Genomic DNA, 19,617 nt, shown 5'->3' with positions numbered 1-19,617 from the left:
GGGGTTCAAATGAGCTGAGAGGGAAACGAATAAATTACATGAGAGAAATTCAGCTGTGCTGGACAGATTTGGTTTTGTTTAATTTAGAGATACAGCGCAGAAACAGGCCCTTCGGCCCACCGAGTCCGTGCCGACCAGCGATCCCCGCACGCTAACACTATCCGACACACACTAGGGGACAATTTACACTTACACCGAGCCAATTAACCTACAAACCTGCACGTCTTTGGAGTGTGGGAGGAAATTGAAAATCCTGGAGAAAACCCACGCAGGTCACGGTGAGAACATGTGCTGCAGGCATCTGGCACTCTGCTCCCCCTCCCTGGTCACCACTGGAGAATGGAAATCACACAGAACCCACTGATGTGGGGCAGATGTCACCCAGATGTCTCACACCTGCCCAGATGTGACCCATGCCAGCCCAGACGTGACCCACACCTGCCCAGACGTGACCCACACCTGCCCAGATGTGACTCACACTGTCCAGATGTGACACACACCTGTCCAGATGTGACCCACACCTGTCCAGATGTGACACACACCTGTCCAGATGTGACTCACACCTGCCCAGATGCAATCTGCAACCAGTCCTTTGCCCATCAGAAAAATACACAAATATGAGGCTTGGATAGAGTGGATGTGGAGAGGATGTTTCCACTAGTGGGAGAGTCTAGGACTAGAGGGCACAGCCTCAGAATTAAAGGACGCTCTTTTAGGAAGGAGAGGAGGAGGAATTTCATCTCCTTCACAGAGGGTGGTGAATCTGTGGAATTCTTTGCCACAGACGGCTGTGGAGGCCACAAGTCAGTGGATATATTTAAGGCAGAGATAGATAGAATTTTGATGAGTGCGGGTGTCAGGGGTTACGGGGTTGGTTATCTGGAGCCAATTGCGTAATTACTATAATGAACATGTTGTATCAGCATTTTAAATGCAAGGACAATCACCCTGTTGGCAAGGATGGAGATCGCACCAGATTTAACATTGATTCTCGGCAGTGCACATTGGCAGAGATCTCTCTGGAGAAGGCATGGGTCTGTAGATAACAGCAGCCCGTTTACAACTCAGGCTTTAGAGACAGCGCGGAAACAGGCCCTTCGGCCCACCGAGTCGACCAGCGATCCTGGTACACAAACACTATCCTACACACACTGGGGACATTGGAGGGGTCGGGACAGAGGAGATTAGCTTAAGTTGGCGTCATAACCCCAGGTTTCCCACTGCTACCAGACTGCTGAAGCAGTCACTTCCAGAGGTGGCAACAATCCTTGCTCAGCACCACACCACAATGTGGTATTGGACAACAGCACACCCATACACCAGATGGCACGGCCATCTTTCACAATCAAAGGATGTTCATTTAGGAAGGAGATGAGGAGGAATTTCTTTAGCCAGAGGGTGGTGAATCTGTGGAATTCTTTGCCACAGACGGCTGTGGAGGCCACAAGTCAGTGGATATTTTTAAGGAAGAGATAGATTCTTGATGAGTGCGGGTGTCAGGGGTTATGGGGAGAAGGCAGGAGGGAGAGATAGATCAGCCATGATTGAATGGTGGAGTAGACTTGATGGGCCGAATGGCCTAATTCTGCTGCTATCACTTGTGACCTTATGCCCCAGCCCGACTAGTCTCACCTGCCCGCGTTTGTTCAAGTTCAAAGTAAACTTTATTGTCAATTCAAATAAATTGGATTTAAATTGCGTTTCCCCATACTCCAAATGTGCAGGTAATATTTATAACACAGACGGTCAATATACCAATAAGATAGACATATACATTATTTAAAATATTCACAGTGTGCCAGACTGTAGTAACATTTTGAGGTATGTTATTAAGGTGCAATAATAAAGGTGCAATGTAGAAAAGTGTAAATAGCACACTGTGGACATTGAGTTAAAGTTAAATGTTCATGGAATTTTCTTGAGTGTGTTGAGTAGTCTGATGGCCTGAGGGAAAAAGCTGTTTTTGAATCTGGTGGTTTTGCTCCGCATGCTGCGGTAGCGCTTGCCAGATGGTAGGAGGGTGAACAGTTTGTGTGCTGGGTGGGTGGTGTCTTTGATGATATTGGTTGCTCTCTTGCGACAGCGAGATGGGTATAGGTCCTGGATTGCAGGTTGGGGTGATCTGGTGACCCTCTCCGCTGTCCTCACCACTCTCTGTAGTGCCCATATCCCTCTACACCTGTCCTGTCCACCTGTCCAAATGCCCTTTAGATGGTGTTCCAGTTCCTGCCTCTACAAGCCCGCTCCTTCAGCTTCATTGAATGTCATCACACTCTGGAACATGTGACAATAACTAGTCTGAAGGTTTCGGCCCGAAACGTTGCTTATTTCCTGCGCTCCATAGATGCTGCTGCAGGGTTTCGGCCCCGCTGAGTTGCTGCTGCACCCGCTGAGTTTCTCCAGCATTTTTGTCTACCTTCGATTTTCCAGCCTCTGCAGTTCCTTCTTAAACACTAATCTAACCTCATTGTCCACTCACTGATCTCTTTCATACAGATCCCTGTATCTCCCACTCCTTGTGCCTCAAAGATCACTTTAGTTTAGTTTATTGTCCCGTGTACCGAGGAACAGTGAAGGGCTTTTTTGTTGTGTGCTAACCAGTCAGCGGAAAGACAACACGTGATTACAATCGAGCCGTCCATAGTGTACAGATACAGGATAAGGGAATAACGTTTAGTGCAAGGTCAAGCCAGCAAAGATCCGCAACAATAGACAATAGACAATAGGTGCAGGAGTAGGCCATTCGGCCCTTCAAGCCAGCACCGCCATTCAATATGATCATGCCTGATCATCCCCAATCAGTACCCCGTTCCTGCCTTCTCCCCATATCCCCTGACTCCACTATCTTTAAGAGCCCTATCTAGCTCTCTCTTGAAAGCATCCAGAGAACCTGCCACCACCGCCCTCTGAGGCAGAGAATTCCACAGACTCACAACTCTCTGTGAGAAAAAGTGTTTCCTCGTCTCCGTTCTAAATGGCCGACCCCTTATTCTTAAACTGTGGCCCCTGGTTCTGGACTCCCCCAGACGTCACCTATACATGTGTATGCAGGAACTGCAGATGCTGGTTTAAACTGAAGATAGACACAAAGTGCTGGAATAACTCAGCGGGACAGGCAGCATCTGTGGAGAGAAGGAATGGGTGACGTTTTGGGTCGAGACCCTTGTTCAGGCATCACCTGTCCATATTCTCCAGAGTCGCTCCACCATTGCAAGAAGCAAGATCATGAACAGGTTTGGCCAGTCAAGTGTTTTCACTTTGTTCACAGGGTTAAACGTTTCAATGCCACACGCGTTGCTCCAGGTAAACTGCGCTGGATTTGCGATCAATACTTTCACCAATAAAGAGTTTCCATCTAATGGATAAGATGGGTTTAATGGATGCGTTGGGCATTGTACATTCAGTCTTTCTCCTGCCCATTCATCACCTCTCAGGAACAGCTTCTTCCCTGCTGTTATCAGGCTTCTGAACGGCCCGCCCATTAGTACTGAGTCTGAAGAAGGGTCTCGACCTGAAACGTCACGCCTTCCTTCGCTCCAGAGACGCTGCCCGTCCCGCTTTGCGATGTTATGAGCGATGACGGGCGGCAGTGACTGACGCGCGATGTTGCCTAAAAACCGCCAAGTTGTACGACAGGAAGTGACACGTCCGCGTCAATGTACGGTACTCCACCTTCACCGTGCGTCACCACAGGACGGCAGGCGACGGATAGGACAGCGCACGTGACGTCGCAGCCATCAAGCGGCGTCAATGTACGTCCACCCGCGGCACGATACGGCAAGATGCGACAGGTTGTGTCATCTGGGGCTCGTGACGTCATTTGATCTCCCAGCTTCCCAATAAACCATGACGCACGGTGAATAAATTAGCATAGGCAATGCCCCCGCGCGGGTCTCTACGTATCACCCGTACGTCATCGTGTGAAAGGGCGCACGACATGGTAAGACACACAGATGTCGCGCGAGGAATTTGAACACCGCATGTCACGATCCAGCCACGACGCGACAACCTCTTATCGGGCTGCCGCCTAAATTGTCACCCAAGTGGGACAGCCCCTTTAGACTTGTCCCTGTCCCACCTGGTCATTCCACCTTCACCACCGCTGGGCCACCCTTAATGACACTTCTTTCAGACTGAAGAAGGGTCCCGGCCCGAAGGGTCAACTGTCCATTCCCGCCACAGATGCTGCCTGACCCACTGAGTTCCTCCAGCACTTTGTGTCTTTGCTCAAGATTCCAACATCTGCAGTTCCTGCATCTCTCGTCTCTCTCTCCGTTGCTGTTTATGGGCCCTCGATATGCGAATGCTGGAAAATTCAATACCCTAAATAGCCACATTGATTAGACTTCACGGAGCAAGTCACTGCCAAAGATGGACTCCGATTCTCTTCCACTGCTGTGCAGACGTGGTCAATGTCTACAGACGTGCCGTAGACAGATGCATCACAGCACGGTTTGGGAACAGCCCCATCCAAGACACACAAGAAATTGCAGCCCAGACCGTCACACACACAAACCCACCGTAGATAGACACAAACTGACAATAGACAATAGGTGCAGGAGGAGGCCATTCGGCCCTTCGAGCCAGCACCGCCATTCAATGTGATCATGGCTGATCATCCACAATCAGTACCCCGTTCCTGCCTTCTCCCCATTTCCCCTGACTCCGCTATCTTTAAGAGCCCTATCTAGCTCTCTCTTGAAAGTATCCAGAGAACTGGCCTCCACCGCCCTCTGAGGCAGAGAATTCTACAGACTCACAACTCTCTGTGTGAAAAAGTGTTTCCTCATCTCCGTTCTAAATGGCTTGCCCCTTATTCTTAAACTGTGGCCCCTGGTTCTGGACTCCCCCAACATGGGGAACATGTTTCCTGCCTCTAGCGAGTCCAAACCCTTAATAATCTTATATTTTTCAATGAGATATCCTCTCGTCCTTCTAAACTCCAGAGTATACAAGCCTAGAGATCTATCTATCTCTGCCATAAATATATCCACTGTTTTGGCCTCCACAGCCGTCTGTGGCAAAAAATTCCACAGATTCACCACCATTTTGCCATAAGTTGCCCCCCACATCTTTAAACTTTTCCCCTCTCACCTCAAAGCTAATGAAACATAGAAACTTAGACAATAGGTGCAGGCGTAGGCCATTCGGCCCTTCGAGCCAGCACCGCCATTCAATATTATCATGGCTGATCATCCACAATCACTACCCCGTTCCTGTTTATTCCCCATATCCCTTGATTCCGTTAGCCCTAAGAGCTAAATCTAACTCTCTCTTGAAAACATCCAGTGAATTGGCCTCCACTGCCTCCTGTAGCAGAGAATTCCACAGATTCACAACTCTCTGGGTGGAAACATCTTTCCTCATCTCAGTCTTGTGCCCTCTAGTCATTGACATTCCCACCTTGAGGTAAAAGGCTCAGACTGTCTGCCCTGTCTAGGCCTCTCATCATTAGATCGTAGTTTCCCTGGATTAAGGAGATCTGCCCTTGATGGTTGACCCAGTGAGATGATGGTGACCAATGGTGACACTGGCTGTCCATGCAAGATGCCTCCAGATGTCCCTTGGATCTGTGTCTAACCCGTCTGGCAATATAGCTCAAGCTGTAACGAAGTCTGTGATGACACGAATATTAATGAGCTCGAGCTCAGTATTCATCAAAACATTCAGACCATCTCACAGCTTCAAGGGCCAATTAATTCTCAATGAAGTGATTAGAAATAAAATGCCTGACTCATGCAGGCCTCAGGCTTCTCTGATCAGCCGTGGGTGGGGGTGGAGGGGGGGGGGGGGGGGGGTGAGAGGGGTGGGATAGAGAGGGGGGGGTTGGGTGGAGAGGAGGGGGCGTGGGTTGGGTGGAGAGAGGGGTGGAGAGGGGGGGGATAGAGAGGGAGGGATGGGTGGAGAGGAGGGGGGGTGGGGAGAGGGGGGGAGAATTTGGGGGGCGGGGTGGGGGAGGGAGGGGGAGGGGGGGGTTGGTGGGAGAGGGAGGGATGGGGTGGAGGGGCTGCAGCAGCAGCAGCTTCTCACAGATCAATAGATTCTTGATCTTGTGTAAAAACATAGACAATAGGTGCAGGAGTAGGCCATTCGGCCCTTTGATCCAGCACCGCCATTCAATATGACCATGGCTGATCATCCACAATCAGTACCCCGTTCCTGCTTTCTCGCCATATCCATGATTCCGTTAGCCGTAAGAACTAAATCTAACTCTCTTGAAAACATCCAGTGAATTGGCCTCCACTGCCCTCTGTGACAGAGAATTCCACAGATTCACAACTCTCCGGGTGAAAAGGTTTTTCCACAAATCCGTTCTAAATGGCCGACTCCTTATTCTTAAACTGTGTGACCCCTGGTTCTGGCCTCCCCCGCACGCAGCCACGGGAAGAACGTGCAAACTCCACATAGACAGTAGCCGAGTTCTTGCACTGTGAGGCGGTGGCTCTGAATCTTGATGGAAGTCTCTGCCGCAGGAAACCACCGTTAGAAGTGGAAATGAGTGGAAGTGGTCACGGTGGCGCAGCGCCGCAGACCCGGCTTCCATCCCCACTACGGGTGCTGTCTCTACGGAGTTTGCACGTTCTCCCCGTGACCTGCGTGGGTTTTCCCCAAGATCTCCGGTTTCCTCCCGCACTCCAAAGACGTGCCGGGTTTGTAGGGCAATTGGCTTGGTGTAAGTGTGTGTAAACTGTCCCCAGCGTGTGTGTAGGATAGTGTTAGTGTGCGGGGATAGGGTGGTGGGGCCGAAGGGCCTGTGTCCACGCTGTATCTCCAACCTAATCTGTTGCGTTCTACACCAAGTTAAATAATTCTCTGTGAACGAGAGCTGGAGGGGAGGGGGGAGGGGGGGGACATCTCTCCTGTTGCCTCTCCCTGCTGACTGGACTCACACAGTTAAATACATTATTGTTAAAGAGGGAACTGCAGATGCTGGAGAATCGAAGGTTACACAAAAAAGCTGGAGAAACTCAGCGGGTGCAGCAGCATCTATGGAGCGAAGGAAATAGGCAACGTTTCGGGCCGAAACCCTTCTTCAGACTGATCAGGGGTGGGGGTGGGTGGGGACAAGAAAGGGAAAAGGAGGAGTAGCCGGAAGGCTGGAGGGTGGGAGGAGACAGCAGGGGAGCTGAGGAAGGGGAGGAGACAGCAAGGACTAACAGAATTGGGAGAAGTCGATGTTCAAATGAACAGAAATACATTATGTTCCTCCACTCACCCGCAGAGTCTTTTCTTTAAGTGATTGACGTGAACATTAGGCAGTGATTATATTTATTGAGCTAACCTGCGATTTCCCTGCGTTAACCCACTGACTATACATTGTACCATTTCCCCATGAATAAACCTTTACATAATATAATGTGGCTACAGATTAAAGTTAATCGCATGTCGAGAGGTCTCAATAGGTTTCAGCCGGAAACAATTAATTTCTAGAAGTTACATTTGTGGAGCACCACTTTCCATTTATACAGCGTGTTCACAGTGTAATGAAGTGTCCCACAGACCTGCTCCAACCCAACAATCATCGTCCCAAAACACACAGACCGATTCTCATGGGCCAGAGAGAAGCCCACCGTGAATTGGAGGAGCAGCACCTCATATTTCGCTTGGGTAGTTTACACCCCAGCGGTATGAACATTGACTTCTCCAATTTCAGGTAGTCCCTGCTTTCTCCTCCCCTTCCCAGCTCTCCCTCAGCCCAATGTCTCTGCCTCTTCCTTTCTTCTTCCCCCCCCACACATCAGTCTGAAGAAGGGTCTCGACCCGAAACGTCACCTATTTCCTTCGCTCCATAGATGCTGCCTCACCCGCGGAGTTTCTCCAGCATTTTTGTCCACCTTCGATTTTACAGCATCTGCAGTTCCTTCTTAAACAGATTCTCACGAGATTGTCGGTCAGGGGACAGCATGCGTAAAAATAAAGGAATGGCCATTCAGCCCATCGTGCCTGAGACTATTCCTCAGGGCCATGTGGGTAGTCTATCCCATTAGTATCTCCTCGTACATTTTCCGTGACTCTGAGTGTGGGGGAAGGAATCGCAGAAGCTGGTTTACACTGAAGATAGACACAACATCCTGGAGTAACAGCGGGACAGGCAGCATCTCTGGAGAGAAGGAATGGGTGATGTTTCGGGTGGAGATTCTTCTTCAGACCCGAAACGTCACCTATTCCTTCTCTCCGGAGAGGCTGCCTGTCCTGTTGAGTTACTCCAGCTTTTTGTGTCTGTGTTCTGGACTGCTCTGTGTTCTGTGTAACTCTGGGAGGCGGTAAAGGCAGGAATGTGGGAACGCTGGGAATAACAAGGGGACAGGAAAGCACTACATCAGCAAAGGAGAATTCTAACGAGGATGGAATAATTTACACAGGTCCCACGGGGCTTCAAACACAGCTCACAACTGCCCACGCCCACTTTAGCCACCTGCCAGCAATGATTAATGCCTTTGTCCCACATACTCCTTGCTTTTCAATTCTACGCTGGGCTTTCAAAGGGAAGTATCCTGTCTCTCATCCATGACTCTGAGCGTGTAGGAAGGAACTGAAGATCGACACAAAGTGCTGGAGTAACTCAGCGGGACGGGCAGCATCTCCTGAGAGAAGGAATGGGCGACCTTTCAGGTCGAGACCCTTCTTCAGACTGAGATTCAGGGGAGATGGGGAGATACAGAGATAAGGAAGTGTAAGGTGTGAAAACGAGACATCAAAGGAGATGGAGAATAGATCGTTGTTAGTTGGGAGAAAGTGTCAACAAAGCAAACAGATAAAATGTAATCGGAGACAGTTAGACTGGTGGGAGAACTGGGAATGGGGAGGGGATGGAGAGGCAGGGAGAGCAAGGTTACTTGGTCAGAGAAGTCAATGTTCAGACTGCTCATCCAACTTCAGGAAGGAGATGAGGAATTTCATTAGTCAGAGGGTGGTGAATCTGTGGAATTCTTTGGAAAAATGTTCCCAATGTTGGGCGAGTCCAGAACCAGGGGCTACAGTCTTAGAATAAAGGGGAGGCCATTTAAGACTGAGGTGAGAATTTTTTTTTTCACCCAGAGAGATTGGGGACGATCAGCCATGATCACAATGAATGGTGGTGTTGGCTCGAAGGGCCGAATGGCCTCCTCCTGCACCTATCTTCTATGTTTCTATGTTTCTATGTTAAGGCTGTGGAGGCTAAGTCGATGGATATTTTAAGGCAGAGATAGCTAGATTCTTGATTAGTGCAGGTGTCAGAGGTTATGGGGAGAAGGCAGGAGAATGGGGTTAGGAGGAATAATAACAATAATACATTTTATTTATGGGCTCCTTTCAAGAGTCTCAAGGACACCGTACAAAGATTTAGCAGGCACAGGAAAAACATGTAAGGGGAATGAAATAAATAGTCGAGACATGACTAGTACACAAATTAAAGACAGAATTCAATTCAAAACACAATATGAGGCAATTCAAGCACAGATGAAAAGGGAGGGGGACGTGGGGCTAAGGATAGGCAGAGGTGAAGAGATGGGTCTTGAGGCGGGACTGGAAGATGGTGAGGGACACGGAATTGTGGATCAGTTGGGGGAGGGAGTTCCAGAGCCTGAGAGCTGCCCTGGAGAAGGCTTTGTCCCCAAAACTGCAGAGGCTGGACTTGTGGATGGAGAGGAGACCGGCTGATGTGGATCTGAGGGACCGTGAGGGTTGGTAGGGGGAGAGGAGGTCAGTGAGATATGGGGGGGCCAGATGGTAGAGGGCTTTGTAGGTGAGGACCAGGATTTTGTAGGTGATCCGGTGGGAGATGGGAAGCCAGTGAAGTTGTTTGAGGACTGGAGTGATGTGATGCCAGGATTTGGTGTGGGTGATGAGTCGGGCGGCTGCGTTCTGGACCAGTTGGAGTCGGTTGATGTAGGTGGAGCTGATGCCAAGGAGAAGTGAGTTGCAGTAGTCCAGTCGGGAGGAGATGAAGGCATGGATGAGTCTTTCAGCAGCGGGAGGTGTGAGAGAGGGTCTGAGTTTGGCGATGTTGCGGAGATGAAAGAAGGAGGTTTTAATGACATGGCGGATGTGAGGCTCAAGGGAGAGGGTGGAATCAAAGATCACGCCAAGGTTGTGGGCCTGGGGAGATGGGGAGACAGTGGTGCCGTCGATGGTGAGAGTGGGGTTATTGATTTTGCTGAGTGTGGATTTGGAGCCTATGAGGAGGAATTCTGTCTTATCGCTGTTGAGTTTGAGGAAGTTATGTTGCATCCAGGTTTATATAGCTGACAAACAGGAGTTGATATGGGAGAGGGGGGGGGGGTTGTGGGGGGATTTGGTGCCGGGTTGATCTGGGTGTCATCGGCGTAACAGTGGAAGTCCAGGTTGAAGTGGTGGAGTATCTGACCAAGGGGGAGGATGTAGATGATGAAGAGGAGGGGGCCGAGTACGGAGCCTTGGGGAACGCCTTGAGTGACTGTGGCTGTAGCAGAGGTGTGGTTGTGGAGAGAGATGAAGTGGGATCTGTTGGAAAGGTAGGAACGGAGCCAGCTGAGTGCAGAGCCTTCAATGCCAAGGTCCCCAAGTCTGGTAAGCAGGATGTTATGGTTCACTGTATCGAAGGCTGCACTCAGGTCGAGGTGGATGAGGATGTTGAAGGAACCAGTGTCAGCAGAGGTGAGGAGGTCGTTGAGGACTTTGAGGAGAGCAGTTTCTGTGCTATGGAGGGGGCGAAAGCCAGATTGGAGGGGTTCGAATAGGTTATACGCAAGGAGGTGGGAATGAAGTTGCGACGCAACGATACGCTCCAGGGTTTTAGAAAGAAAGGGGAGGTTTGAGATTGGCCGGTAGTTAATGAGAGAGGAGGGATCAAGACCAGGTTTCTTTAAGATTGGTGTGACAGCAGCAGTTTTGAAAGCGGAGGGGACAATTCCTTGGGACAATGAGGAGTTGAAGAGATTAGTGAGGTAGGGGCAGAGAACGGGGAGGCAGGACTTCAGCAGGGGAGTGGGGAGAGGGTCGAGGGAGCAGGTAGTGGGTTTGGAAGAGCTGATGAGTTTGGAGATTTCAATAGGGGTGACCAGGTCAAACTGGGAGAGGAAGCAGTGTGGAGGAGGGGTAAGGAGGTCAGTGGAGATGGAGGGGCCTTGGTAGGTAGTGGAGTAGATGCTGGGGAGTCGGGTACAGGGGATAAAGATTGATAGATGGTGCTGATTTTATCAGCGAAAAAGTGGAGGAATGAGTTGCAGAGATCCGGAGTAGAGGTAGGGAGAGTGTTGGCTCGAGGCTTGAGGAGGTTGCCCACTGTGGAGAAGAGGGTTCTGTGGTTTAGGCAGGGGTCGGTGAATATGGAGGAGAGGTAGGCAGATTTTGCAGCAATGAGGGCATCTTTGTAGGCAGTGAGGTGGAGTTTGTAAGCTTCATGGTGGACTGTGAGAGATGATTTATTTGTGAGTTGTTCAAGTCGGCGACCAGTCTGTTTCAGCTTATGAAGTGCAGGTGTGTACCAGGGTGAAGATGTGTTAAAAGTTACGGTTCTTGTTTTGAGGGGAGCCAGAATGTTAAGGGAGGTAGACAAGGTGGAGTTGAGATGGTTTGTGAGATCATCAGGTGAGATATGGGTTGAGTCCAGGGGGAGAGTGGTGGAGAGCAGGTCAGAGAGATGGTGGGGATCGATGGATTTTAGATTACGGAAGGTGATTTCTTGGAGGAAGCGGGAGGAAGAGATAGATCAGCCATTATTGAATGGCGGAGAAGACTTGATAGACAATAGACAATAGGCAGGAGTAGGCCATTCAGCCCTTCGAGCCAGCACCGCCATTCAATGTAATCATGGCTGATCATCCCCAATCAGTACCCCGTTCCTGCCTTCTCCCCATATCCCCTGACTCCGCTATTTTTAAGAGCCCTATCTAGCTCTCTCTTGAAAGTATCCAGAGAACCGGCCTCCACTGCCCTCTGAGGCAGAGAATTCCATAGACTCACCACTCTCTGTGAGAAAAAGTGTTTCCTCGTCTCCGTTCTAAATGGCTTACCCCTTATTCTTAAACTTTGGCCCTTGGTTCTGGACTCCCCCAACATCGGGAACATGTTTCCTGCCTCTAGCGTGTCCAAGCCCTTAACAATCTTATATGTTTCAATGAGATTCCCCCTCATCCTTCTAAACTCAGAGTGTACAAGCCCAGCCGCTCCATTCTCTCAACATATGACAGTCCCGCCATCCCAGGAATTAACTTTGTAAACCTACGCTGGGCTCCCTCAATAGCAAGAATGTCCTTCCTCAAATTAGGGGACGAAAACTGCACACAATACTCCAGGTGTGGTCTCACTAGGGCTCTGTACAACTGCAGAAGGACCTCTTTGCTCCTATATTCGATTCCTCTTGTTATAAAGGCCAACATGCCATTCGCTTTCTTCACTGCCTGCTGTACCTGCATGCTTACTTTCATAGACTGATGAACAAGGACCCCCAGATCCCGTTGTACTTCCCCTTTTCCCAACGACGCCATTTAGATAGTAATCTGCCTTCCTGTTTTTGCTACCAAAGTGGATAACCTCACATTTATCCGCGTTAAACTTCATCTGCCATGCATCTGCCCACTCCCCCAACCTGTCCAAGTCACCGTGCATTCTCATAGCATCCTCCTCACAGTTCACACTGCCACCCAGCTTTGTGTCATCTGCAAATTTGCTAATATTACTTTGAATCCCTTCATAGCAAAAGGATTTGAGTATAGGAGCAGGGAGGTTCTACTGCAGTTGTACAGGGTCTTGGTGAGACCACACCTGGAGTATTGCGTACAGTTTTGGTGTCCAAATCTGAGGAAGGGCATTATTGCCATAGAGGGAGTGCAGAGAAGGTTCACCAGACTGATTCCTGGGATGTCAGGACTGTCTTATGAAGAAAGACTGGATAGACTTGGTTTATACTCTCTAGAATTTAGAAGATTGAGAGGGGATCTTATTGAAACTTACAAAATTCTTAAGGGGTTGGACAGGCTAGATGCAGGAAGATTGTTCCCGATGTTAGGGAAGTCCAGGACAAGGGGCCACAGCTTAAGGATAAGGGGGAAATCCTTTAAAACCGAGATGAGAAAAACTTTTTTCACACAGAGAGTGGTGAATCTCTGGAACTCTCTGCCACAGAGGGTAGTTGAGGCCAGTTCATTGGCTATATTTAAGAGGGAGTTAGATGTGGCCCTTGTGGCTAAGGAGATCAGGGGGTATGGAGGGAAGGCAGGTACGGGATACTGAGTCGGATGATCAGCCATGATCATATTGAATGGCGGTGCAGGCTCGAAGGGCCGAATGGCCTACTCCTGCACCTATTTTCTATGTATCTATGTATCCAAATCATTGATGGGCTGAATGGCCTAATTCTGCAACACTGGGGCAAGGACTGAGACAGGGGTTGTGGGCAGGGCCTGGGGGCATCTGTGAGGAGCGGTTGAGTTATTAACCGTGCTGTGGGGGGTATCAGAGACGGGAGATGAGCTTGGTTTTGCATGCCTGGTCCACATCTGCTGTTGCCGCTGCTGCTGCTGCATGTGATGGAGCTGGCTGCCTTCCACAAGTCAGCATTGATTATTCAGCCTGGTGCAGAGATCCTGGTGCAAGGCCAGCAACAATATCCATTCCTCTCCATCTCCATCCCCCAGGCCCACAGTCCAATCAATCTGATGTATTTAGCCTCAACACAAGTCCCCGATTCTCAATAAAACAGCAGGAGAAAGCTCGGCATTGAAGCGGCTGAACTGCGAGGCGAGAGGAATAGGCTGTGATTTCTCAACGGACCAGCGTAGAAACTAAGCACTTGGCTCTACGCCAAGCAGACCTTTGATAGACTTCAACCATCCCTAAGTTGAACATTTCCTGATGTAATTGAAGCAGGAACGACAGCTTCAGACAGCATATAATGTGGCAGTCTCCTTTATCCGTGACAGCCAACAAATCACCTTCCTTGGAGAGTATTCCTCCAGATGGCAGCAGCTTCAACATGTCTTGTGAAGATAGCAAGTGAATCATCCAATCACCTTTCCATCCGCGCTGTGATGCAGAGACCTTGAGATCACGATAGAGAATTTGATTGGGTAGATGCTGCCTGACCCGCTGAGTTACTCCAGCACTCTGTGAAACGTCACCTATCCATGTTCTCCACAGATGCTGCCTGACCCGCTGAGTTACTCCAGCACTCTGTGAAACATCACCTATGCCCATGTTCTCCACAGATGCTGCCTGACCCGCTGAGTCTGTGTCTATCTAGAGAATTAAAGTGGTTAGACCGGGTGTCGGGGGTTCTGAGAAGTAGGCAGGAGAATGGGGCTGAGACGGAGAGATCGTCTTGACTAACCACAGCCACTGCCCGCCACTGCTCGTAGACCTGGTCCACACCATGGTTTACACTGAACACAAATCTCTGCAATTTCTTGCCGTCAATGATTGGAGAAGAATTGAGAGGGGATCTTATAGAAACTTACAAAATTCTTAAGGGGTTGGACAGGCTAGATGCAGGAAGATTGTTCCCAATGTTAGGGAAGTCCAGGACAAGGGGTCACAGCTTAAGGATAAAGGGGAAATCTTTTAGGAACGAGATGAGATCCGAAGTCATCAATGATTGGAGAAGAATTAGGCCATTCGGCCCATCAAGTCTACTCCGCCATTCAATCATGGCTGATCTATCTCTCCCTCCTAACCCCATTCTCCTGCCTTCTCCCCATAACCCCTGACACCCGCACTACTCAAGAATCTTTCTACAAGAGACAAAGGAATGGGTTATAGTTGCTTCCTGAGGAAGACATTTATCGCAAATAGGAGATACATTTGGAAAGACCTTATTCAGTTTAGAATTTGAATAATAGAGTCTGTGTAGTATTTTAAATTGATTTAACGAATGCCTAACGTCAAGGGAACAGTTTTTTAATTCTTAATCTTTCCCAATGTGTGAACCTTTTGTCTAAAATAGACGGTTTGAACGAAGGGTTATTGGCAATTGGTAAGAGAAGAGATAAATGTCTCAGTTTAAGGGTTGACTTCACTGGTTTCCAGATTCGTAGGGTACTGTGGATAATCAGATTTTTCTCATATAGTGTTTTCTTCAAATTTATTGGAGAGAAGAATCGCGCCTTTATTAAAAGGCGAGCAATCCTCTCTCTCCATTATTAACCATTTTACCTGTTGGCATGTGTTGTCCATCCAATAGATTACGTTTTTAATATCCGTAGCCCAATGAAAAATTTGGGGAGAGCCAGTCCGCCAAATTCTTTGGTTTACATAGATGTCCTTTATGGATTCTATGTGTTTTATAATCCCAAATAAAGTTTGTGATCAGAGAGTCAAGTGTATTAAAAAAAAATGTTTAGGAAGATTAATCAGTATTGATTGAAATAAGTACAGGATATGTGGAAGGAAGATCATCTTTATGGTATTTATTCTGCCTATGAGAGACATCGGTAGCGTTGTCCAAAATTGAGTAAGGGGCATTTAGTTTGGTGATTAATGGAGGAGCGTTTGCTTGAAATAGAGAAGTGGATTTTCTAGTTACATGAACTCCAAGATATTTAAATTTTTCCGTAGCAATTCTAAAAGGGAATTTTAGGAGGTGTGTCGGCTCTTGAGGTTTTATTGACATTATTTGACTTTTGTTCCAATTTATTCTATATCCTGAAATGGAACCGAATTCCTCTATAAGATTTAGTATACTTGGAATGCTAACTTGGGAATTGGTGATATAAAGTAATACATCATCTGCATATAATGATATTTTGTTATTGGAGTATTTAGTGTTATAGGCGTGAATATTCGGATGTGCTATTATACTTTCCGCCAAAGATTCGATCGCTCGCGAGGGCAAATAACAGGGGTGATAATTCACATCCCTGTCTATTGCCCCTGGATAGTTGAAATTTAGGTGAGAGTATATGATTAGTCAGCATTCTGCCTATGAGAGACATATAGCAATTTTATCCATGAAATAAAATGTTCTCCCAACTGGAATTTTTGCAATGCTGTAAAAAGATATTTCCATTCTACTTGGTCAAATGCTTTTTCTGCGTCTAATGAAATAATTGATAAGTCATCAGTTATCGTTCCATGTGAATACATTATATTAAACAGGCGTCTCAAATTGTTAAACAAGTGTCTCTTGGGTATAACCCCGATTTGATTAGAATGTATTAATTTATTAATGTATTTACTCAATCTTCTTGCCAGGGTTTTAGCTAATATTTTCTGATCTGTATTTAACAGGGCAATTGCTCTGAATGATCCCAGGTCCTCCAGATCTTTATGTTTTTTAGGTATCAGTGTGATGGTTGATTCGGCTAAGGTTTGTGGTAGCGTCTGTTCTTTAAATGCGTGTATATAAAGGTTATGTAAACGCGCGGAGATTACCTCATAACATTTTTAATAAAATGTATTACTAAACCCATCTTGACCTGGTGTTTCTTCAATGAATTGATAGTCTCTTTGATTTCTTTAATTGTAATCTGTGCTCCCAATTCATCGCGTTCCGCCACGTTAAGTGTCAGAAGATTACAGTTATCAAGGAAATTTGCAATTTTTATCGTTTCTGTTGCAGCTTTGGATGTATATAAATGTTGATAGAATTGGACAAATCTTTCGTTAATACATTTGGAAGTGTGAACAGTTCCCCTTTTACTGATCTAATTTTGTGAATAGTGTGATCCTTTTCCACTTTTCCCAATTGACGTGCCAGAAGTTTATGCGGTTTGTCGGCAAATTCAAAATTTTCCTGTTTAGTCATTTGAAATAGCCTGAAAACTCGATTTGCGGAGATAATTCGATTTAACTTGAATTTTAATACTGCTATCTGATTATGTTTATCCATTGAAGGTTCTGTCGCATTTTCTGAATCCAGCTTTCCGATCTGCTCTTCTAATTCCAGTTGTTCCATCCTGTTCTTTTTATTTCGATATGCTTGAGATGAAATGATAGAACGGAATCTAATCCTGCGATGAACATGATCGCCAAACATTCGACGCGTAATTTAAATTAGGAATTTTTAACATCGCTCATTTTAGATGTTATCAGTTGAGAGACTGTTCAGTTGTCAGACTGAGATTGTCGGTGAGAGGATTAAAATGCCCGGATGATTGGCGATATCCCTCCATTACAGTGTGTGAACAGGCCCTTTGGCCCATCGAGTCCATGCTGACCATCGATCGCCCGTTCACAAACTAGTTCCATACTATCCCACTTTCTCATCCACTCCCTACACACTAGGGCAATTAACCGACTCTTTGGGGGGGAAACCGGAACACCCAGAGCAAACCCACGAGGTCACGGGGAGAATGTACGCAGGCTGTACCCATAGCCAGGATCAAACCCGGGTCTGTGAAGCAGCAGCTCTACCCGCTGCATCAACGTGCTGCCCTGAATTTTAAATTGAGTTAAAATGAAGAGGAATTGAAGTGAATCGCAACTATTCTAAATTCTGTTCATGTCCCTGTTAAAGCAATTTGTGAACTCTAATAATATTCTTTGAAGATATAATTATTAATGAAATTACATTCCAGTCTGCTCTCAATGACTTCACTGGGATCACGCACAAACTGGTTAATTGAATTGAATAAATATTATTGGCCAAGTATTCACATACAAGGAATTTGCCCTGGTGCTCCGCCCGCAAGTAACAACACGATAGACAATTAAAAATAAAACATTATAATTTACACGTGAAGAATTAAATAAAATACCAGATCAAAAGGGAGGCTGCAGAGTTTTGGTTGTTGAGTAGAGCTACTACTCATGGAAAAAAGCTGTTTATGTCTGGCTGTGGCAGCTTTGACAGTACGGAGTCGCCTTCCAGAGGGAAGTGATTCAAAGAGTTTGTGGCCAGGGTGAGAGGGGTCAGAGATGATCTTGCCCGCTCGCTTCCTGGCCCTTGCAGTGTACAGTTCGTCAATGGAGGGAAGGTTGCAGCCAACCAGCGATCCCCGCGCACTAACACTATCCTACACACACACACTGGGGACAATTTACATTTTACAGAGGCCAATTAACCTGCACGGTTGGGGCTGCAACGAGGAGCGGCCTCCAACAGGAGAAGACCGGGGACTCTGGTGCCGACGACTCACCTCACCGTCGCGGAGCTGGCCGAGTCCAGAGCGGGTGGAGCGGTGGTGGAGCGCTGCTGCTGCTGCAGCCCGACCTCCGGAGATTCGGAGGCTGCAACTGCGGGTCTGGCGGACGGCGGCACCGGGAGCCCGCGGGTCCCTGGAGGGAGACCGCTTTTCAGGGCTCCTGCAACGGCGACTTCTCCCGCCCGAGTTGCGGGGTTGAAGAACTCCTGGAGAGGTGCCTTACATCACCGCCCCGCGCGGCTTGGAATGGCCGTGGGACTCTGCGAGCGCACGCCGGGGCTCTAACACCAAGACCCGGTGTGCGACCTCGCACCACCCGGCGTGGCTTTAATGGCCGCGGGACAATCGCCATCGCCAGCCGGGGCTTGACTTTGACTTTGACTCCGTCATCGGGGGGGGGGGGGGGGGAGATGCAGTGGAGAGATAAGTTTATTTGGACTTCCATCACAGCGATGTGATGGATGTTTATGTAAATTATGTTGTGTCTCTGGGGTCTATTTGTTTGTAATGTATGACTGCAGAAACGGCATTTCGTTTGGACCTCAAGGGGTCCAAATGACAATTAAATTGAATTGAGAATTGAGAAACCTGCACGCCTTCGGAGTGTGGGAGGAAACCGGAGCACCCGGAGAAAACCCACGCAGGTCACGGGGAGAACGTGCAAACTCCGTACAGACAGCGCCCGTAGTCAGGATGGAACCCGGGTCTCTGGCGCCGTGAGGTAGCAGCTCTACCCGCTGCGCCCACACTAGAGTTGCTGACATTTGAAGGCGTGATATTGATGTTTTGAAGAACTTTGATGGCCAGCAGGTGGTGCTGGTGAGGCTGTGTTGCTGCCTCAGTTATTCTCATATTCCAATATTTAAACGTGTTCTTATTAATAATTGTATATTATGTAGATTATTATTACCACATGTACCGAGCGAGCTGTCGTGTACAGCTTTGCTTTGCACGCTCTCCATATTGTATATCATATCATAGTATCAGATAGCACTGGGCATGCTGCAATGAAGTCATCGATGGTCACTCGAAGCGAGTCTGTCTGTCTGTCCTCTCATGGAGGATGTCTGTGCGTGACTTTGTTTAATGTGGGGAGACTGGTGCACAGACACACCTGGGTCAGGATCCAGTGGCATGGTTAATTAGCTTGGTGTAAGTGTAAATTGTCGTGTGTGTGCGTGTGTGTGTGTGTGTGCGTCCGTGTGTGTGCGTGTGTGTGTACGTGTGTGTGTGTGTGTACGTGTGTGTGTATGTACGTGTGTGTCAGTGTGCTGGGATCGCTGGTCGGCACAGACTCGCAGGGCTGAATGGCCTGTTTCTGCGCTGTTTCTCTAAACTAAACTAAACTCCTCGAGGGAGGCCGGAGTGTGAATCGGTCAGCAGCTGTTAATGATGAGAACCTTTAAACATCTGGGTCATTGGCCAAAAACTTCACAAATAGTTTAGTTCCAGCACACATGACAACATTGGCCCGGAATGTGAATTATTCCTGTCCCTTAATTACACAGAGTTGAAACTTCACACACACGGCACGCATGCACACACAAACACGCACACAAACACGGCTTGCATACAT

The 19,617-nt window shown here is 48.0% G+C and overlaps 1 protein-coding gene across 1 annotated transcript in view; it reads right to left on the bottom strand.

The window, feature by feature from the left end:
* The window catches only part of ran (RAN, member RAS oncogene family), a 117,288-nt gene that overhangs the window by 37,875 nt on the left and 59,796 nt on the right, over positions 1 to 19,617 (bottom strand). Inside the window, exon 6 of the mRNA XM_055655537.1 lies at positions 18,961 to 19,024. Within this exon, the coding sequence (XP_055511512.1) occupies positions 18,961 to 19,024 (64 nt within the window). The remainder of the gene's footprint in view (positions 1 to 18,960; positions 19,025 to 19,617) is intronic.

This window comes from Leucoraja erinacea, chromosome 25, assembly GCF_028641065.1.
Source record: "Leucoraja erinacea ecotype New England chromosome 25, Leri_hhj_1, whole genome shotgun sequence".
Taxonomy (NCBI): Eukaryota; Metazoa; Chordata; class Chondrichthyes; order Rajiformes; family Rajidae; genus Leucoraja; species Leucoraja erinaceus.
Note: the sequence above shows the minus strand (reverse complement) of the source record. Positions and strands in the feature narration are given on the sequence as shown.